At 46.4% G+C, this 22,872-nt stretch overlaps 1 protein-coding gene across 11 annotated transcripts in view; it reads right to left on the bottom strand.

Annotated features, from left to right (window-relative positions):
- Nucleotides 1–22,872, bottom strand: part of sif (still life) — an 83,356-nt gene that overhangs the window by 31,626 nt on the left and 28,858 nt on the right. For 7 of the 11 annotated variants that reach the window (XM_065497433.1, XM_065497426.1, XM_065497427.1 and 4 more), the window contains 3 exons: nucleotides 21,573–21,797; nucleotides 18,770–18,905; nucleotides 15,124–15,147 (listed from right to left, as the gene is read on the bottom strand). In XM_065497433.1, the coding sequence (XP_065353505.1) occupies nucleotides 15,124–15,147; nucleotides 18,770–18,905; nucleotides 21,573–21,797 (385 nt within the window). The remainder of the gene's footprint in view (nucleotides 1–15,123; nucleotides 15,148–18,769; nucleotides 18,906–21,572; nucleotides 21,798–22,872) is intronic. The other 4 variants (XM_065497432.1, XM_065497437.1, XM_065497436.1 and 1 more) reach the window with 2 other exon arrangements.

Below are 22,872 nucleotides of genomic sequence, written 5' to 3'. Positions count from 1 at the left end.
GTAGCTTATATTTTTGAGAGCACATGCACTGCAAATTTCTCCGCAGAGAAAGATCGATCGTTTTGTCGGGCTCTTTGACGAGTGCCGCCAGGTTGCAAATGCCCGCCGGAGGAATTCCTTTCGTGCAAAAGGCGGGGCCGAGAAGCGGCCCGAGGCGTCAAAAATGCAGCAGCAGCAACAAATTTGTGAGTTGCCTGCCTGCTTTCTCGTCTCGTCTGACTTCGCGAATTGTGCTGACTCTATTTGTTTTCCGCGCTGAAGAAGGCAAACACTCGCGATCCCTTCTCTCCGCGGGGTTTGTTTGGCGCGGACAAACAGTCTGTCGGAAGGGTACAACTATCCGGCCCGGACGCGGTAATGAAATTAGTGCCACGCTGCACCGGGGCTAAACGGCCGAGGTCAAGGGTCGGCCGATGACGTTTCACCCCCGGACAAGAGGTTGCAGTTGTTTCGCCTGTGGTGCATGCACACCCTCGCCGCGGCACAATGGCACACGGCGCGCGCTTTGGAGAGCGACTCGAGTTTCATTTTTAGCTTTTCATCTCGATACGAAAAAGGAAACAATAAAGGGGCTGTGTACAGTTTTGGAGGGGCTCGCCTCCGCTCGACTGGAGAGGCTGGAAGGTCAGAGTTCGATTGAGCACTTCTCCCTGGCTTACCTATGAACGCGTGTTGTTTTTTGGGACTTTTCGCCGTACAACTTGTTACGGCATCGCCGACAACAGGGAAAATTGAGCGGGCTCGGGGATAAATTTAGCCTCTTGCGGATAATGAGGCGCTATTTTTGTTTGCTCCCTTGTGAAGCAAAGTCAGATTCGATAATTTCCTTCTTCGTCCTGAATGTATGAGCTCTGCTAATGACTTTTTCCATGCTTATTAGCTTTCAAACCGAGATTGCAGTTTGATAGCAAAAACCTCGCAAACATCCTTGAGAAAAAAAATCTCATCAAGCAAATGAAAAGCATGTTTTAAAACTCGGCTGGCAATTTGTAAAGAGCAATGTTTTTGCTCTGCGGCAACGAAGACAAATGGCCGGAGTTTCAAGAGCCCATAAATTTTCTGGTTGTAACTTCTTTCGCTTTCCTACGTTGCTAGCACACGAAATCGAGCAACATGAATACCAAATGCATTTGCTCGCTGCTGCAAGGAAGGAGTGCTGAAAAAGGATGAAGCAGCTATTACTACTGTTGCTGCTGCTGGCCGGGTGATCTCTACCCCGTGCACGGCAGCAGCAGTTTATTTAATTACACGCGCTGCACCAACAACCGCAGCAGCCGCCTTTTTAATCTCTCAGAGCAGATTGGCAGCGATTCAAAAAGGCAGCCTGTGAAGCAAATTATTCCTCTCGCAGTCTCTGTTGGCAAAAAAATGAAAAACGCGGTGGCGGCTGCTCTTCCGACGATGCTACTTTGAATTTCAGAGCAGTTGGATTTAGCCTGGCTTATAAGTCGCTTCACCAGGATGAGATGTAAAAAAGGCCCCTCGGCTCTCGCAGATCGTATTTCAAGCGGCATTTTGCTTCGCGTCACACGGCGCAGGTAGGGTTTTTTTTATCGAGAAATGTGACGAATTAATGCGCGCGCCTGTAGCTACAGAGAACCTAAAAACTTTTCCCATCCCGGCTTTGGAACGAAATGAGAAATAATTCAACTTTGCCATAACGCTAACCTGATCCTGGTATATATGGGAAAAACCAGGACATTTGGCACGCTGCCTATTTACCGCGTAACAATTTTCCCAAAATGAAATGGGCCAAAAATAATCAGGAAGTGCAAATTTGTCCCATGAAATACGATATATCTTTATCTTGGGATAAAACTTCATGATATTTCAGTCTTTCTGCTCGATTCTTCTTTGGGTTTTTTCTGGAGGGAAGTAAACATTATTCGTTTGAACAACTTTGGGCCCAACACATCCATATTTCACAACGAGTCACCAAATTTATCATGGGTAGTAGCGGACCGGACAAATTGAGCGGAATAAATGAGCCATCAAAGCTAGCGGCACGAATATTCACGCGGAGATGGCCGAGGGGCAGGAGGCAGGAATATTGCGACTGATAAATGCACAAACTCGGCGAGCGGGCGGCCAGCAAGCTTCACCGGCGACTATTATTATTGTAATTTATTCGATTAGGCCAGCGCTGTCGCAGTGGCTGCTCTTTCGGCATAAATTTTGATTACCTCCGCAGTGTGCGTTAGGGCTCACTCCAAGCAAGGAACAAAAAAAAATTATAAAATACGGCGTCGCAAAAATGTGACACACACAGCGATTTAAGCCGGCTGTTTTGCGGCTTGCTCGCCTGAATTATTATGCATGGCGAGCATAATAATGGGAATAAATATTTACAACCCCCGCGCGGGCGGTAAGCTGGAATTACGGCGCGTGGTGAGCAGCGAGAGTGAGAGAGAAAAAAAAGAAGTTTATATCAGCTCGCGTGCAGGCTGCGCGTGGGCAACAAGCCCAATTACCGTGATTGATGTGTCCATTTTCCCGGCCTTTTTATTTAAGTTTGATCAACACTTTCGTTGCTCCTGACGCAGAACTGAGCATTCTTTTTTCGCGCTGACGTAAAAATGCGTAAAAATTTCATTTCAACAAAGCCCGCCCCGGGTGCGGCTGGCGGTGGTTTAGCAAAAGAGCAGGCAGCTCGAAAAATGTAGCGAAACGCGAATTTGGCAGCTTGATTTTTTTTGCCTGCTCGTCAAATTGAATACACGATGAGCCGCTGGTACATTTTAATAGGGCCGTCGAACGTGTTTTATTTCGAAGCACTTTTCACCGATCGCGTCGCTTTTAGAATTTCCCACCGCCACCGAGGAACAACAACCTTTTTTCTTCCACAACAACTCAGCAACGCAATTTCTAACGCTTTTCGTATGAATAATTCATCAATCTCAAAGAGCCCCTTCCTTGTCTGCGTCAAGAGAGTGCGAAAACCAGAAAGAGGAGAAAAAACTGTCAAAAAGGATTAAAAAAATTCCGAGCCTCGCTCTCGTTCGTGGCTGCTTTGTCCTCAAAAGAACCCGGCATCTTGCTTATTTCGCGTCAAAAGCAGCTTCCAGCCAAGTTTATTTCTGCCCTGTACTTCTTCTTAGTTCGCTCAAAGTATTTTGCGCCCTGTCAGCAGCACACGCACATCCACACCCACACGTGATCGCGGAGCGCACAAAGCCATTTCGAGCGTTGTATGCAGCCGTTTTGTCTCGCACGTCGTGCAGGTTGCATCGCGCCCCTGCTAGCGATTTACGACGTTACTTTCGCTCCGTTCGCAGCGAGCGGCACAAAGGAGGCCGGCGGGCGGCAGCAGCTCGCTTCTTAATTATCGCAGTGCCTCCAAATGAGCGCGGAGCTGCTGGATTACGACGAGCCGTGCAAATGTTGCATTTTTTTATTTCAGTCTGCCTTTTTCCCACAGACCGAGCAATTAAATAAGGGGAAAAGAACGAGATAAAGAGCGTGGGTTTTTAATTTCGGAACACTTTATGTTGAGCAGATGAAAAAGCTGCAGCTGCCGACGTTGACCTATATATTTTGTTCAATCTAACAAGAGACGGGAGAGCATGTAGAAACATTTTTTCCATAATGAATATACAGACTTTCAAAGGGAAAATATTCAGCGAAATTCAATGAAAAGCTAATCAAGTGAGCTGCGCTAGAGTGCTGCAGCCGAAGCCAAGGTATTTCATTTCTTTGAACTAGTTAACGGTTCAGAGATCGACCATTTATCTTTTTGAATAACTCATTTGAAAGAATTTCTTAGATTTCATATAATTAAAAAAAATCTCCGGCCTTATTGAGGTTAATGTGAACTTTTTTAGGCATTAAGTCTGCGAGATAAACCTCGTTATTTACCGTTAAGAGTTTTGCAAGTTCATTTGATAGATTGGCGTCCATTTGGTGGCGAGAAATATTTCTTGAAAAACCAGTTTACAAACTTCAACACCGCCTGCCTGGCCTAGCACTTTTAACGACTCACATTAAGGGATGAAACTTGTGCGAGCGCACAATTAAGTTGCGTCCTAATGCACAATAAGGGGCCGACGGCTTGAGTTATGATAGCCATGTATTATTAATATCAGCCAGCCAGCCAACCACCGCAACCGCCCTCATGCCACAATTTTTCTGCTTCTCGGTCGAGTGGCTGGCTTGTTAAAAAGCTGAACAATATTTTGCAAATTAATTATCACGTGACCCGCTTCATGCTTCCGTCTGTGACTGGCGGCTTTTTGAAGCCGGGCAAAGGGGCAAAAAGATCTCACCCCTGTTATACTGTTAATTAGGTGTCTCGGCCTCGACCTGCAGGTAGCAGAAAAATGAAATAATCCAAGTGGAAATATTGCGCTGGCAAATTGTTGTTGCCGCTGCTAAGGAGGAATTTAAACCCCTCTCCAGAGCCCTTAATTTCGTCTCCTGGCGCGAGAGGCGATTTCAAGCTACGATGAACCAGTAATTTTCCGGCTGCTAGCAAAAACACGGCAGCTTGTTTTCGCCTCCGCCCATTCTAATATCCTCGTTTGGCAGGGCCGCTGCAAAATGCAGCACACATTACGCCCGCTCCCCTAAGCGCGCGATGAGTCTTGGCATACATTTATTTTGCAGACTCGCACGTGCACGGTACACAAACTCGCACAATGCGAATACGCCAGCGCCAGCCGTTGAATTTTGCTCACTCTTGCACGCGCGATTATTGTTGTGGGCAAACAAAAAGCCCAAGGATCGCAAGTGAAAACCGACGAGGTATGTTCGCTATTATTTGGAAACCCCATTTGAAAATTCTTACTTAGCTTGATTTTTTAACAAATTAACTTGAATACGAATGTTAAAACAAAGCTTTAATAACCTTCGAAAATTTAAAGCTCAAACTGGCAGCATTTGTGATATTTTGCAATTGGATAGACTTCGAGAGTTAATTTGTTTGAACCAATTTTTATAAAAAATTGTGCAAGATGGCTTATCAGAAAAAAATTATGAAAAAAACAAAGGAAACAAAGGTAGGGTATAAGGAATGAGAAACCCGTCGGTGAGTTATTAATCTCTTTCTTTACTTTCTTTGCAACCCCTACTTAAAAAATGGCCAGTTTATATGGCATAACATTTTTAAAATAAGCTTCATAAAGTGAGGCATTAAAATAATTAAACTTGAAAAAAGAGTGAGATATATTATGCCATACATTTGATTAATTTACATTAAATTGAAATGGTATACACTTGAAAATAAATTCTTAACAAATATTAAAGTAAATCTTGACAATTTTCTTTCTTTCCTCTCTATTAATTTTGTTTTTTTATCAGATAAACATAGCGTTGGAATTCACTGCGTGGGGACATTGAAATGTGAATCCAAAAGCTTGAGAGACTGTGGCTTGACGGTTGGCGCACGTACCTCTCAAGACCTTAGATATAAAACTTTGGCACACATTTCGCATATCGAGACTCCGGTGCAAGTGGAGCGAGGAAGAGAGCGCGCGCGTCCCTCAAGGTAATAAAAAGGAACGTGTTTCACGGGTAATGAACCCACCCTGGCTGGCTTGCTGGCACTCGTCGGCTGCTCCCAGTTCGCTTTTTTACTTCATTATAATAACGAGAAAACTGGAACAATGAGTGCGACGGGTCCTCGAGAAGGAATATAATCCGAAGTAGAGAAAGTGAGTGAGTGAGAGAGGCAGGCTGTTTGCCGGATGATTATTGTTTGCAAAGAGAGCCAGCGCGTCGTCGAGTTACTTCCAATTCGGCAGTCTGTGGGCGGAAGGGAATTTCTCATTTTGTCAAAAATTGACAATGCAATCAGCGGGGCGTCCCTTTTGTGCGATCGTTAAAGTGGAACAACGGACACGGCTCTCTCTCTCTCTCTCTCTCTCTCTCTCTCTCTCTCTCTCTCTCTCTCTCTCTCTCTCTCTCTCTCTCTCTCGCTCGCATTTTACGCCCAGCTGCGTGGAATGAGCGCTGGCGAGTGGTTGCATATCAATTTTTGCCGTTGAAATGCGCCTCGTAAGTGCTCGTTTCGCGGCTGCCGCTTTTTGCCAGCTGAAAATTGCGCTAAATCGTGAGCACAAATTTTGCGTACGGTGCTAATGAATTCACGCTGTGTTGGTGGCAAATGACGCACATTGGCTTAATGGTTTGCCCGCTCCTTATTGTTTTGGGGTGTTACATTTAACGCTGCGAAAGACAATCATGAACGTGCTTGACTTCAAAATTAATTGACATGATTAATAGCACTCATCAGATTATAATAAATAAATATATTTTGTGTGATTATTGGCAAGTATTACAACAAAAGCCTTTCAACTTTGCGAGAAAATAGTGAAGTGTTTTTATGATTTAAATTGTTTTTCATCTTGATTTCTCTTGAGGTAAAGATGTATATGGAAATGGCTGCCCTGTTGATCTACACAGTTTTCAATATAAATAAAAGAAATAGTTTTAAAATCCAATCTTCTAGGCATTTTCAATGTGGATTGAAAAAATTCTCCTTGAGCTCTATTTTCTGCTTGATAGAGCTGTCACTCCATTTTCCTGTCAATTAATCCACGCCTAACAAAGCGGAAACTGTCCAGCCTGGAATGAGATTTGTGACGAATGCAAAACGAACGATTTGTTTTCTCGCACTTACTCGCTCGGCTCGGGTGCCATTTGTACGACCATTAAATGTTTCCACGGCTGTTGAGGCGACGCTTGAGCGAGCTTTCTCAATATGCAGTCGCACCTTTTGTGCCCAGCGCTATTATCGACGGGTTCGGCGAAACACGTCCGCTCGCGTCGGTCTGGGGCCTGCCAAGAAGCTGCGAGATCCCGATATTTATCGCCGTGCATAAATGTCTGGCCAGCTTTCGTTACACTTGCGTACACCGGCGAGAGATCTGAATTTATGGCCGATGCCGCTGGGCTGGCACCGCTGCGTTGGAAAATAGGATGGGAGAAAAACACCACCCGAGCAGCCATCAGTTAGGACGATTCTATTTTCTATTTTATCCGCCGCATTTCTTTCAATACCTCTCCGGCGGTCTTTCAGGAGAAAAACTGACCGATGCCTTTTTATGTTGGTTAGTGCACGGGGCCAGAGCGGAACGCAAGAGAGGTGAGAGCCATTCACTTGCAATTTGCGGTCTACGGGAGAATGTGCCGGGGAAATACACTCGGAGCACGCAACCGCTTCTAACGTCGCACCGAAGTGTAATCGAGGAAAGCAATGCGGTAAAAGCCATTAATATTTGAGATAACCTTCTCTCTCCAGCAACTTATCCAAGTGGGGTGCTTTATCCGAGCTGTCTCATCGCACGGACGAGAATAATCCAAAAGGAACTCGAGCATTGATTTCCAAAGTCATCAGCAACGCGAAAATTCACGTGTCATTAGCAGAGGAGGCATCAAGGTTCATCAGCATGCTGAGTTTGTAAAGGCGAACGTGCGTATGGTTTGCTTTTCAACTCGAGCAATCACCACCTTGTCTGCGACGGGGGCAAAACACCGCGGCAAACACACACATGCCTCTAAACAAACACACCTCTCGCTCTAAATAAATATGGACCGGTGCACACAGCACACTGCCGCACGTGCCCAAGAAATTGGCGAGAGGAATTTCGCCGAACAAAAGACAGGCAGTCGGCTGCCAAATTTCCTGAAATTAACGCCGGTGTTTGTACAAAAGCTATCCCTGGCAGCCTAATTTCGCCGAGTTAGCTTCGTGCCCACCCGTATTATTACAGCACTGCCACCTCAAACTCCCTTCGCGCTCGCTGTTTGATTTGCGAGCGCTAATTTTATGCAAAACCACACGAGATACTGTAAGTTGCCACATGCCGCGAGCGGGCTCGGTTTACACCCCCGGACCAAGCCGCTTGCCAACTTGAAAGTCTGTAGGAAATTAATTTCCCCAGCTGTTTACAGTTTTACACACAGGACGCTGACACTCACAAATTTAATCCATCAAACTGGCTAATTGGTGGCACAATCAAAAAGCACGGTAGCTCACCTGTACGGCAAGCGGGCCAATCAACTGCAAATCAGCGTTCCGCGACGTGACACGTATACATTTGCTGTACAAGCCAATTATCGATCGCGATGCCGCTGCAGATTCGTCCAGTTAATTTGATTTCACTTGTCCCAAACACCTTCTAGGCAGCCTAACAACCCCATCGTCGTCTGTTTGCGCACTACATTCGTGACGTCAGTTCAGATTGGCCCAGCGAACCGACGAGCATTGCACCAACCAAACCAGCCCGCGTGTCCTTTGCGACGACAACGCATACACTTTCGATACCGGTCGGGTACACCGATCATGCATGCTCGTGCTTATTAAGCCGCTCTTGGGGTGAATGGTTAAGGTCAAGGGTCAACAATGCCGCCCCTAGCACACCATATGTCAACCGAACTTGCGACTATAGCTTTGCTCAATTAATCTGCTTCTCTTTGAGCCCTTCAACGTATGCTGAACAAATTACCAATATTAAAAATTAATCAGTATGTCTTTTGAGTTCACTGCTGTTTTAATGTTAATTCAAACATTGTAATTAATCACATTTAACAAGAGATTTTCACTAAAATAAATTTGTGAGCAAGAAAATAAATCGATTTTAATGTTAGTGGAATGTACGCGAAACAAAAATCTAGAGGTAGAACTTAAAAACTGGTTCCTCTCTGTGGGGATTTCATTGATGTACACGAAAAATTTAACTTAAGATTTTTCTTGATACAAGAGGCAGAGTTTAAAATAGCCAGTTATTAAAAGTTAATAAAGTTCAGAGTTGATAAGGAGGTCTTACTGAAAGTTGTGCAAACTTAAACTCGTAGCATTAGTAAAATCTACACTAAGTATAGCCATTTTTGTTAAAGTTAGTCTGTATGCAGTGTTTCTTTTTATTTCTATCCTCATGAAATTCTATCCCGATAAATTTAGGTCCAACTACCGTGACAAAAAGAAGAGTTTTTAATTGAAAACATTTGAAATACAGTTTAAATAAATTAGAATAAAAAATATGGACATTTTTTCCAAAATTAATTTCCCTGGAGCTACATTAGGTGGCATAAAGAGAAGGCTGTAAAAAGTGTGTTGATGTTCTATTATTCACCAATTTTAAAGCGAATGTACAGTAATGGCGCGTGATTAACGACTCTGGCTGGTTGGCATCGCGAGGACATTGGCCTGCAGCCAGTGGTGTAGTCGGGGCGCTTCGTGCGTTTACAAAAGACACGAGTGATGACTGAAAAGCACTCGTGCGGATACCAGGAAAAAGATCGACCCTTGTTAGCAGCTTCGATCTTATGTGCCCAGAAAGTTTTTATTCGGAAAATATGAGCTGGACGAGAAAGCTTCTCTCTTTTAATTAGGCGCGTCTGCTTGCTTGATAACTGAAAAAGGTCCAGCCAGGCTTTGAAAATAAAAGAAGAGCTCTTATAACAATATTTCGCGTTGAGCGCAGACTAGCCATACGATACTTTCACCAGCTTTGATAAAATAAAAGCTGTCTCGCGTAATGAGCGGAGAGTGCTGGCCGAAAGCGCGCGCGGCTTTTTCGGGTTTGCCTCGGCGTAGTAGAAATGGAAAAGTGTCCGATTTCACTTTTATTTTGTTTCGTCGTCTGTTCAAATGTAACCCAATATTTGCGCAGTCTAATCGTGGCGGAGACATGAAAAATAGCGTAATTAACGATCTGCAGGCAAAACAGTGGGCGGCTGTATAAATAAACAAGGACAAAATGTCAAGCAGAGAGATAAACGGGAGTGACAACATGTTTGTGCGACGCGGATGGATGTTTGTGTTGATTCCATCTACCCGGTGCAATTCGGCCGAGCGCACGCGAGTCGGATAGCAAATTAGTGTAATCGCGGGCGCCTGTGTTTACCTTGGTGAGAAAGGCCACGTTGCACTCGTCGGCCGAGACGGGCCAGTGCTCGTGAGCGTAACTACTGCTGCCGGTGCACTCTGCCCTCCTGCGGGCCACGCACGCCTTGGGTTCGAGGCGCGCGCGAAATTTTCGCGAGTAGACCGGCGTGCCGTTGGGCGCCGGTGGCAGCAGGGGCAGCGGCCGTCGCGCCCTGGCCCACGACGCCGGCTCGTTGAGGCCGCGGTGGTGCTGCTGGGCGCGGCGGAGCCGCTGCTGGCGCCGCTCCTTGGACGCCTGCAGCCTGGGGGTGGCGGGTACCGAGTTGGACCTGCGGGGGGTCCTGCAGTCGCCGGCACCGTCGTCCCAGGCGCTGAGTACAGTCTCGATGAAGTTGAACAGCTGCTGCACGTTCGGCTCGAGCAGCTCGCTGGGTAAGCTCGACGCACTACCACTATTGCTGCAGTCGGTCCGCTTGAGGGCCACGGCGGCCGCGGCCACCGCCGCCACTGGGTACGACACGAGCAAATTATCACCAAAGTGGACGGTCCGGTTGCGGCGGCGCCGCGCCGCCATCGCCGCCGACGCGAGGTCACCCGACGGTGAGGTGGCGGCGCCGCCAGCGCCACCGGCGCCGTCGCCGCCGCGACGGCCGCATGTCCGCGGCAGGGTGGCCGAGTGTTCCACCATGCATCCGGCTCGGCTGGCTGGCTGCTGCTCGCCTAGTCGCTCGCGCTGACGGTCTGGCTCCACCGACGACGACACAGCCGCCGAGCGAGAGCGGTGCCGCCGCCGCCGGCGCCCGCTGCGCAGATGCGCGCGCCTTCCTCCGCGGGGCCAGAGGGCTCTGCCGCCGCCGCAATCGATGCGGACGAACGGCGTGCCACTCCGCGTCCCGAGTTGCCACCGCCGCGACCCGCGTTGAATTTTGATGTGCGGCTTTGCCCGCTCTGGGTCAGCGGAACCGACCGACGGCTTTTAGCCTCCAACGGACGCGCTCCGACGCATCTCTCTCTCTCCCAGATAGATTATTATTATTTCGTTTGCTGAGTGCGGCGTGATTGGAAATGTTGGCGAACTGGATTACGATGGATTTTTAGGCAGGGATGTCCCCGAATGAGATTTTCTGTATCAGCCCCATCTTTTCCGTGACGTTAATATCAATCGGACTGAATTTCAATCTGTTCTGGCGAAATGGCGATCGAACCAAATAAGCGGATTTTTACTCCAGTCACATTGCTGTTTTGCCTTCGCGATTGAGAATGCGTAACGAATTCATCTCAGCTGAAATGTCAATATGGCGTGGCTAATGAGCAAAACGGCTGACTGCCAATGCGCCACCAAGTTCATTAAGGGCAACAGGCAGGCAGGCAACATCCTGCATTTGCGCAAACACCAATTGGCGCCCAAATTTCGTGACGTCAACCTGGCTCGTCGGGCGGTGAATAATTAATTAGCGATCCTTTGAACCGCGCGCCGGTCGCTTTCGCAAAACTCGCAACGTTGAGAGAGGGAGGGAGGGCGAAAAATCATTCGATTTTGCGAGCAGTGAGTCGGTTCAAACAGAATTCCGGACGTGCATTGCTATTTCGGAGCAAAGGTCAAATCAATTTTCTTGAAACTAAACAACGCTGCCGGATTCGCCTCCAAATGAGTTTACTCGTCGAGCAGGGCGTGCGTGCAAGCAAAAATTGGGTTGCGTTCTTTCCCTCGTCGAGAGCGAGGTGGTGAACCAGCCAGCATCCATACCAGCTGGTTACTAAGCAACGCACCCACACCAGCCTGCCTGGCAGTAGGTGAGGCGGGCGTGCACACTGACACACACACATACACAGACACATACACAGGCGGACACGTTGCTGGGCCCGGTCGGAGCGCGAGAACGGCCCCAAAACCGCATCATGCGCGGACGGACGAGCAAATCGAGAGTAAAACCACTGCAAAACGAGCCGTCCGACGCTGCTGCCGCAGGCTATTCGCACCTGGCCGGGGCTGGCCCGCCGCCCGCGAAATACATAATCAACTTTCGATTGAAAAAAGTTAACGAGCCAATTAAAAGTTGCACACGCAGCCGGCGCGGCGGCCAGGTTGGGCGTAATGAGGATGGCCTAATTACCTCACGAGCCGTGCCCAATTCCTTCCGAGAAAGATTCTACCGAAGAAGCAAGATGGCGGAGCGCGCGCCACAACACACACACACTCACTCACTGGCTATTGATTCGAACGGGTGCCCTTGGTGCCATGGGCAGCCTCGAGGAGCGGCCCGAAGTGGGTCACTCGGCAAGGGAAGTGGATGGCCCCACCTGTTGTTGATGCAGGTACAGCCGCGGCGCCGAACTGGCACGCAGCTCGTCGGCCAGGTCATCCAGGTCGGCGAGCAAGTCCCGGTTCGGGTAGAAGTTGACCGAGGAGGCCCGCAGACGCTCGATGGCGCGCACCATCATCGGGCCGCGGGCCCTGTACGCGGCCCCGACGTCCCAATTCAGCGTTCGCTCACTTTTGCTGCCGAGCGGGTCACGCTCTGACGGAACTCTCTCCCTGCCGGCACCGACCTTCCCCTCTGCCGCCGAAGCAGCCCGCGCCTAGCCGGGCTGGCAGATTGCACAGCCAAGGGTGAGTGGGTGGATCGAGTCGCACCCGCGTGTGCTTGTGCTCCGCTCCGCCGACGATGCCATTTCGACGAGAAAATTAATCGGCCGATCGTTTCGTTATTGCATTTTTCGTTTGATTGCACCTCGGGCGGCATCCTCGATATGCGGTGCCGCCCGCCCACTGCCCCCCTGACGTGATTGCGAATCGCGGTCGTGGCTTGCATATTTTAACTTTAGTAGGTTTATTTGCATAGCTCGCGCAGTGGTGGTTTTTGCTATGCACCGACTCTCAGGAAATAGCCTGCCTCGCCGGATCCATTAACATAATCGTCTTGATCTTGCTCCGCAGAGTCTAACCATATGCAGATCAATCAAATGTAATTGAAATCTTTCTTCCATTTCACATTATGTGCTTCAGAATGCCTGACTGATCAGCCGATAGTTTTTGTTCGTGATCGGAAACTGTCTGCTAATCCTGAAATTGATGCCCTTTTTTACGCACGCTAGCCTGCAGAGAAGATAAACTGTTATTGGTCCTCCACAACTGCTTGTTCTCACTCAATTTGCCGCCCCGACATCAATCAAATCAATGGTTTCGCCGCAAGAAATCCATCCACGGCCAAGAGGCTGCTGCTTCCGCACATTGCTAACTTATGAGACTGCAGAGAGGGAGCGGGTGTCGGTGCGTATTATCTTGGCAGCGGATCAAGAAGATGTGCAAACGCGAGTGGACCCTTTTGTATTGATTCGATGGAGGTTGTTGCACAGCGATTAAGTTCATTACGACGGGCAGCAGAGCGCAAAATCTTGCCAGCACGCAAAAAGCCGCCTGCAAATCCCCGTTCAGCTACCAGTTGCACCCGAGTGTGAAGCGGGTTGCCTGACCTGAAATTCGTCCAACTACGCTACGGGCAGCACTCGAACCGATTCGCGAGAGACGCAATTTGCACAAAGCGTTTTAGCACGTGCAACACAAAGGGCGTTGCAATTACATTAGATAGATGTTTCTTTCAGCAGCGATTTTTGTTCGATTCCATCACAATGGCCCCGCTGGCAATGGCATCTCTCAGTAATTGCGGCGAACACGTGCACGTGCGATTGATTCTTCTGAGCGAGTGACTCGCCGAATGAAAATCAGTCGACCTACATCGAGACTCTAAGGTTGCCGCTGTTAATAACAAAGTGCGATGATTTGTGTTGTTTACTTTCGCGGAGAGACGCGAGCAGTTCGCAGTAGAACTTTTTGCGGGCTGGGATATTGTGTATTCATATGTAAATTGATATTGATTTGCGACTTGCTTGGAAAGTTTTGCCGCAGGAATCCACATCTCAGAATTTACCCTAATGAGTGTACCATACATGTTTCTCGCTTATTTTCAATTTCAAAATATTATTCACAGTTCACAGATGTTAATAAATATATTTCTGCTCGTTTCAGAGCTGCAATAACATCCAGAGAATTGAAATATTTGATTGTTAAAAACTTTATATTAATTTATTGAAATAATTGGATTTACTTTATCAATGTCAAACCATCAATTGAATCTAAACTAATTTAAAAAGTACGTTATGATACAAAGATAATTGATTAAATTAACATACAGTTCGCTTTTCCCTAGTAAACCCCAGACAAATTTACCTGCTAGCATAAGCTTAAATTTCTGGACAAAAGACTGTCAACGATATGAGAAGGAGTCCTCTATGCAGCCACCAACAGAGGTAGAGATTTGGCGACTCTCGCTAATTAGCAGAAAAAAGGAGAGCACCTGCGCTCGTAACGCAGAAGGTTTGTCTGAATGGAGAACATTAGCATCACTAATGGGTGAGATGCAGCCGGTGATGCGGCTGCAGCTGCAGCTAAAATGGGTATCGCGGACTACGGCAGGATCGATGGACGGACGGGAGAGTATGTAGCAGGACGTACACTCAATAGAGTCGGCTGCTATTTCGCATGCCCTGATTGCGTCGCATCAGCTAGTTCATCATCACGCCCATTGATGAGACGCTGAATAAGAGGATTACAACGGGCTTTTAAGATCGCACGCAGCCCAAGCCGATTACGCAGCGATCACATTTTTGCCTACTCGAGGAATATGCAAACGCGCACCCTGCTCGTGACTTGAACTTGAGAGGGCGAGTATCTGCATGAGTTTAATTAGCTTTGCGAGTGCTGAGAGCGCGGGTGGCAGGATGTTCAGCGTGAAATAATATAAACGCAGGCGTAGGCTTCCTTTGTTTGCAGCTTAATGAACAGCGCCTAGCGAGCGCATTTTAAAACACACGCTGCGTTCGTTTTGTCTGTGTATTTTAGTTTACGCGCGTTTTGCCACTCACACTCTGTTTGAGTAAAAGTTCCAGATCCGTTATCAAAGAGAGGCGCGGCGCGATTCCTGCCCCCGAGATGAATTAGTGCTCGATGCAAACACGACATTTTCTCTTTTTTCAGACTCCCTCCGCTATTAATTTTGCTCTCACATACAGACACCGTCCCCACCCTCCGGTTTGGTGCGTCATTCCTTTTATTTTTTGGTGCAAGAGAAAATTTCGCACGTGTTATGCGATTTACGCCGGCCAGTCTAATTAGCTAGGCGTGTACTTTAATTCTAAACTTTTTGCAGGATTTCAGGGGGTGATTGGCAGTCTACTGGCTAGCTGTACTACCACTCGGCGTGCTGGTGGAGAAAAATTCCAAATATATGTTCACTCACCCAATCGAAACTCCGCAAAACATCCTAGAAAACACGAATTTGGTTTGTAGATTATTGCAAACATAACTGCTGGCGAAGGTGATGTTTAACTACGATGAGTCGGCCGTGTCTAATCGAAATTTCGCTACCAGACCCACTCATCTGGTGGAAAACCAATTGGGTTATGAAGGCTGGCGCGGCTGCCGGAGCCAACCAAAGCTTTAATTAAACAATGCCGTGTGCGCCGCGCATTTTATTCGCTCTGCATCGCATCTGCAGTGCATTATACGTTGTTGCTCTTGTTGTTCGCGTTGAATTATCGGAAAAGCGGTGGCGTGCACGCGTTGTTAATTAATTACGGGCGGCAGCAACAATGACCGAAATACCACCGAGCGTGCGTACGTGTGTGCATGCCTACGTGTTTTTGTTGCAAACACACACATACAGACGGACGGTTTATTTATCGGCGGGCGCAAAAAGCCAAAGCCCGCCCTAGCAAAAACAATCCATCTTTGAGCGGCGCCGACCTGGGAAGCATTTCAACTTAATTGGAAACAGCTCTGCTCGGCGCAGCGCAGGCAGGCGAATTAATTTTTGCGAGGCAGGTTGACTGGCCGTCGCTGGATTTGCGTGACACGCTCGCTCACACACACAAAAGCGCGCGCGGATAAACGCCGTGCACCTGACAATCATCGTACGGCTTAATTAATTCCCTACTCCAGCGGGAGGAGTGGGTGTGGCAGGGTGTGTTTGAACCCGACCAGCGTATAAAGTTTACAATGTGTGTTGAGTTAATTTTGGACTGAACAAACATTCGGGACCGTTTTAGTGTGCACCAACAAGGTCGGCTTCAAGTGCGACTGCATGGCGCATTGTTTATTTAGCAACCAACTTCACTCGGCTCTGCTGTTTGGGAATATAATGTTATTTATTCTCGGGATTAAGGAGTGTGTGAGGTGCTAATTAGAAAGGTAGTTCGATACGATAAACTGATATTAACAATTAGGTAAAGGACCCACACTTCAGATTTAATTATAACATTTTTTTAACAAAAAAGCAATTTATTAATGATTTTATTAGTTATCATGATCACAGCATCGAAAAAATGCTTTTGCAGTAGTGTTTTTGCATCTTCTCCTCTTCTCTTTGTTTCCCTGAACGTCTGCTTTAGTTGCATGACTCAAAACTCAAAATACAAAGAAAAAAGGAGTAAATAGGCAACGCTCTCAGCACATTTGTTCCACAGGTTGCATAAGTGAGACCTTTGATTCTGCAACGGGTCTATAGAGCGGAATGATCCAGGCAAAAAATTAATCATTCCTAAAAATATTGTGGACTAAAGTAATTACAATAGAAATTTAAATGTGATATCCTCACGGCGCTTCATGTCTGATTTTAATTCCACTTGACAATATTCGGTTTGTAACGGGATTTCTCCGCCAGACGTAAAAACGCGTTTTACAAAATGGAAAGATGAATAATTGTTAGGTATCACTATCTAGTAATTTACAGCCACTTTTCCCAAAAACTCACAGTCTTTTAATGTAGCTTTGGCATAAAAACAAATTTCCATCAATCTAAAATGGAAAATGTTATGCTTAATTCAGCAGCGTGCCATTCCTAAAATTATGATAACTGTGTTATTAGTTTGAAAAAATCGTCCGAGGCCGGCGCTTCTAGAGTAAATAAAAAACAGACTCTATCCTCGATGCCATCAAAAGGTATTTAATCTCAGCAAGTTTCGTCGTCTAAGTTTGCGCCCTATTGCGAAAATACAAATTAAGCTATTCCATGTTTACTTTTCAACTTCAGCCTGCTCGTTTGCACTCGTGAATTCGGCTGGAAAATTTGCGTCGGGATTCGGGATAGAATTTGATTACAAGAATAATTTACTCGATTGTGTGCGTGACATGCTTGTGTGTTGGCGCAACATGCCGAGAATAACAGCAGCAACGGACCGGGAAAACGGCAGAGTCGGCTGCCGCGCACGCTGTTCAAACATATTAATAATGTATTGATTGTGCGCCACGTTATGCCGATCGCTGCAGTACGCGATTCGCTGAATTCAGAGCTGCAGCTCAGAGGCTGGGGAAATTGTTGTGATTATTTTCAATCGCACGGCACGCACCTGGAAATAGGAAACCAACCGAGCGGATCGCTTTCCTTTACGAGCAAGGAAAACATAAATTATGCAAGCGAAGCGTGCTCAAAGTAGATGAAGCGCGAGCGTGTCTCTTTTTCGCTCCGGTGCAGACTCGCCCGAGATGCGTGCGTGGGAAACACCGCCACTTGATGCTCTCAGCCTAGCTCGCAGCTTTTTCCGTCTTCCCGTCCACGGCGCAAAAAGAGCTCAAAGGAGCCTGATTAAGATGCCCGTGTTTTGATGATGAATGAGAGAAAAGAGCTTTCACGACGGATGAACTATGTTGCCGAGCCGCGCGCTGTTCAGAGCAGTGTTAAGACGCGACCCTTGCCTGTCTCTATGCCTCGCCGCGCGTGAATGTCAACGGGTCGCATTTCGGGTGAATTCGCCACCATTATTTCTAGCAGGTAAATTGCTGCACAAGCCGAGCAATTATTAAACGATGCCCGTGTCTCGCTTTGAAAGCGATCCGCGACAAAAGGAGCCCCCATTCCATTCAACAGATTGTTTGTCTGCTTTCTATAGAACATGCAGGAGAATCAATATTATCAGATTTCACTTCAAAGTCAGCGAGGCACACAGGTGTTCCTCATCCATACGGTTGGGAATTTAAGATGATCGACTTTTTTTCTGTACATGTACAGAAAAATCAGAAGTATCTGATTCTGAACACGAATCACAAAATTTTAAGACTTTTGAGCTCCACTAAAATCCATCTCAAACTGCCAAAAACCGTCAAAATTAATTTTAAAGCATGACAAACCCACGAAAAACGTAAGAAATTTTAATTTTCGGTGCATTTAAGATTTTTCGCTGTTCTGGCTATGTTTAAATTACTTAGAAAGTTGCTCTTTGAACCAGCTGGTTTTGAAAAAAAGTTAATTTAATTTCGAGATTAAACCATTTTTGCTGGTTCTATTTTTCATTGCGAACGCCAAGAATTAAGGCTTCAAATCACAATTTTCTCGTTGCCGGATGGTGTTATCTTTCAATTTTGTTGCTTTTGTAATTGGAAAGAGATGATTACGCCGGGTTTGACCAGTAAATTATGTATTATCACGGGATTTTTTTTCTAAATAGATTATTTCATCTTGTTTACCTATAATGCCAGTTTCTGACTTCTAATGAACTTTAAGAAAAAGTTTTAGAACAAGGAAAACTCCCAATTTTCATTTATTTTTACCAAATTAATTTAAATTTGCCAACAATACCGTTTGAAATTAATATAAAAATGTATTATGTTGGTAAAAAAATTGGGACAAAAATGTGTCAAAACAGTCAAAATCGGCTTATAAACTGCTTGCGTATGACCATCTCAAAAGACATTTCTTTTTCGCTGAAAATCTGCTAAAATTTCCAACCCTCCCATCAGTCATTCTGCGGCCGCTTCTAATCGAAAGTCTCGCGAGCGGCGATCTCCCAGGAGAACCTATTTCTATTATTTTCCCGGCCATTAAAAGCACGCGCCGTTCTCGGTGATAAAATGAAAAGTACATGCAGTGGTGAAGAAAGTCATGCCCCTACCTCTGATGACGTCAGGTAGCAGAGTCGCGAGTCGGCGCTCTCGACGGACGCCTGCTGCACGATTCCGTACCTGCTCTCGCGGTCGCTCAAGTAGTCGGACGACCTGAAGCTGTCCGTGCGGTCGAACATGCTGCTCCTGTAACACCGCCACCCTGATTAGTCGGTCTGCACGGACGAGGGTCGCGCGGTCGAGGGAGGAAGCCAGTGCCGTGCATGATGGACAAAAATGTTCAACAGTAAAACAGCAGCAACTCAGCATGTTAGGCATTTCATCTCAAAAAAGATGTCATCAAAGCAGTCTTGTCGGAAAAATTTTGAATGATTTGCAATGAGCAGGATGAATGAACAAGAAAAAATGTAATTGCCAATGAGAAAACCAATTGTTGCAAAATGCACGTATAAATAGTCTATGTAGCAGCCAATTATGCCTAATAAGTGAAGAATCGAAAGAGGGAATTGTGAGATGATGAGAGCAGATAGAAAGAAAGATTGCGTCTGCTAGAGCAGCGGCCGAGCAGGCGGAGGGTCGTGAGAGGGTCCGCTGCTCTGCCGCTGACAGAATGCTTTGGCCGAGGTTTCGCTCCGTGCGCGACCCCGTCCCCCTGTGGGACCTCTTTAGCGAGATTGCAACGACTAGTCAGCCGAATTTGATTTCCTCCCCAGGGCGAAAGGGCAGTTGGAGCGAAAACGGACAAAGCGATCTGCTTTTGAGGCGCAATAAATATCGGTGCGTTCGCGCACCAACATTCTGCTCCCGATCGAGTGAACGTGGAGAATTATGGAGAGTAATATATATATATGATTCATGCATTCACGCCAATAGAGAAATAATCGATTGCTGGAATAATGACAACACAACAGTGATAAGTATGTAGTTCAAGTACAAATCAAACGATGCTTGGAGCATAGAGCAGTAGGAGTATATATATTTACAATAAATTCGTTCAAAGTATTTTATAGTATATTATGTTTATGTGGTAGCACTTGCGGAGGTACATTCAAACTCTGGGGAGTTAAGTGAACATTGGCATTTATATATTTCTGTTGTATAGTATATTTTGTGGACTATGTACATGTCTGCTTTACCATTGATTTTTGTGTATTATATTAATTTTACATAGAGTTTCCGGTTTCAAAATGTACACTTTGCTAGTTGAATGCAGTGTTTCGAAATATATATTAGCATCATAATGTATAAAGAAAGTCTTCTGAGGGTTATACATGCACATGTAAACAGCAGCAGGTATTCATCGTCCTGCGGTTACACAAAAATGACGAGTGGTGTGTATTGATTGACCTCACATGCTGGCGTTTTTTACACCGCCATTGGATGCCACCAATCCAGTTTCGCATTTAACTATCGCCCTGTGCCCGACATTTTTCTTTTCACGTGGAAACATATCAACCACTTAAAAAACCATCGAATAAAAAGCGTATGAGCAAAAATACGGAGACACACTAGAGAGTAGTGCGAGTTTTGCAAGTGAAACAAGGAAAGTCGGTCGAAAGACGAGAGCTTCCAGCAGGAAAAGTTGCGGAATGCGCATCTGGGGGCATGCCATCGGGGACAATCATAAAAATGGGTCAGCGAAAGAGAAGTGGCAGAAGTGATTTCCTTCGACTTATTGTTTGCTACAATCTTTATAGACAGAGAAGGTGGGCGGAAGAGAAAGAGAGAAAGGAAAAGAGAAAATTCTGCTTGGGTTTTGTGCCGACTGACTTGTATCCAACGCACTAATAACGTGCGCCGAGGACTTGATAACAACACAAGTAGGATGCTGGGTCTGCTAATTTATCGACAAAACTTTTGGCGCCGATAATCGCGTTCCCCACGAGCTTAAATGCGACTTACTGTGAAAATATGCTAATCTCGTGGAAGAAAACTGAATTGATAGCCTGTACATGAAGTGAAGACGTATATGTCATGTCTGGGGGAAGCAGTTTTGCATGTTGTTTTCGTGATGTCGGCAAAATCCAATTTTTTACAAGAAGTGTGTGAGCCTATATATGTAGGCGAGCGAGTCCGTCGTCGCTGTCGGAACGACCAACAAAATAGATGTTACAAAAGAAGCTCCCCGGACTCAATTTATCATGACAAATAAGAGCAGAGAAAGAGAGTAAACAAAATGATAGGCATGAGAAGAGGAGAAGAGAAAGAGAGAAGAGCAAAATATGCCAAGAAAATACTGAAAGAAGGGCGAAACAGCCAACAAAAAATAGAGTTATTATGATCCAATAACAGAGTCAAAACAATATAATTTGCATGATGCACAAAAAATGTGGAGGAAGAGCCTTATTGGAACGACAAGATTTTCGAGCATATTGGCCATAACGTAACAAATAATGTAGAATGGACGGGGCAGGCCGAGGGTTGTGTTGTATCCAATAAAAACAGGGATGCAGCTCAAGCATCGGCGTTTAGAAACGCAGGGAGGTTTGTGCGGCTTGAATATTAAAGACGAAATACATCACCCGAACCGGTTTTTTCTGCTCTCAAAAGCAATTTGCAATTTAACTGTCGCGCATCTCCGCTTTTAATTCCGGGCGGCACAAATCTCCCCGCGTTGAAATGTTTATAGAGACATGAGTTTTGAATAGAAATGACCACTTAGCAAAGGAACACGTCATATATAAGATGTACAAAACACTTCTGAGCAGTTTTATAATAGTATGTTTTTTTTATAGCAGTACAAATGACAAAGTTCAGATAAAAAGGAGCTTTTTGTTGATGCGTAATTTCTTTTGTATTCTTTATATATATGTATGGTTTGCTCTGTTGTTGATGCGGGAATGGGAAAAGCACCTCTGATCGAAGGAGTCGGCCCTCGGGGCCAGGGTGGCCGAGTCGGTGAGGCTGCCGTCGCGGCGCAGGGAGGGCAGCGAGTCCCAGGCGGAGCGGCCCCCACCCTTGCTGGCCTTGTTGTGCTGCCGGGACCAGGCCAGCTGCTTGGCCTGGCGCGAAGTCAGGTGCACCACCTGCACCTCAGGTTCGTCCAGTTCGTCGGGCTCACTCTGGCAGGACGCACACCTGCACCCCCATTGTCGGGTTAGAATCCCATCAACCGGCTGTGGCTTTCTTTTCAGGGTAACATTTTCCACAAAGTAACTCGCGGCAGTCGCCAGTGGACCGGACGGAGCGTGAATTTTATTAGCGTGCAAAACGATTGCACTTTTCAATTTACATGTGGAGTCCCGGTCAAATATTTATTCAGCGCAGCATAAAATTCCTCTTTTCCAATCAGCAAAAGCAAAGAGGCGGGCAAATAAAATCCTGCTGATGTTTGCATATTCGCATTTAATTTTACGCGATCATAGGCTTCACCGACATAATATATATGAAGCTAGAAACGGATTTTGCACCGCGGACGAAACCAACCGATCATAAATTCAGAGCCGAATTCAATTACAGTTAGCAGCAGGAAGCGCGCACTTTGACGGATTTTGAATGCAAATCCTCGACGCCGCTGGCAATTTATTGCCGCTGCCGAGCGAATTAACTATTACCAGCGGCCACATAGCGGGAGCCGATTGTCTGTGCTCTGTATTAAATCAAATCATGGACATTCATAACGACCGAATCATTTGCATTAGAGAGCGATTGTTTCCAAGCACGAGCAAAGTGTCCGAGAATCGATGCATCAGCAAATTAGTTATGAAAGGAAGCACCATCCCTTTTCAAACGTTGGCCTAAATGAATTGCGGGTGCAAACAGCATTTTCCGTTTGCTGCCACGCACCAGACGAATCTCGTTAAAACGCGAGCCGGAATTTTTTCCTTTGAAATATTCCGTCGTTGCAGACGCTGTGTAATAATGTGCTGGCTGGTCCATTACGCGAATGTATTTTTGCGGAATTTTTCCACCGCACGAGTTCCGCGACATCAGCCTGCCGTGTTGTTGAAGCCAACTGAGTGACTGGGTCGATAAAACCAACGAGCCAGGCAGCTCAGCCGCCCCAGGACACGAGACTGTGTACGTGTGTGTGTTTGTGTTTGTGCACTGCGAAAATGCACAGGCAACCAACACCATTCATCTCCGATCGTAATTATCGCCGATATATCCAAACTAATTTCCCCCGGTTCTGATATCAACGCGCCGTTCCATC

Source organism: Cloeon dipterum, chromosome 1 (genome assembly GCF_949628265.1).
Source record: "Cloeon dipterum chromosome 1, ieCloDipt1.1, whole genome shotgun sequence".
NCBI classification, from domain to species: domain Eukaryota; kingdom Metazoa; phylum Arthropoda; class Insecta; order Ephemeroptera; family Baetidae; genus Cloeon; species Cloeon dipterum.
This window is presented reverse-complemented; position numbering and strand designations above follow the sequence as displayed.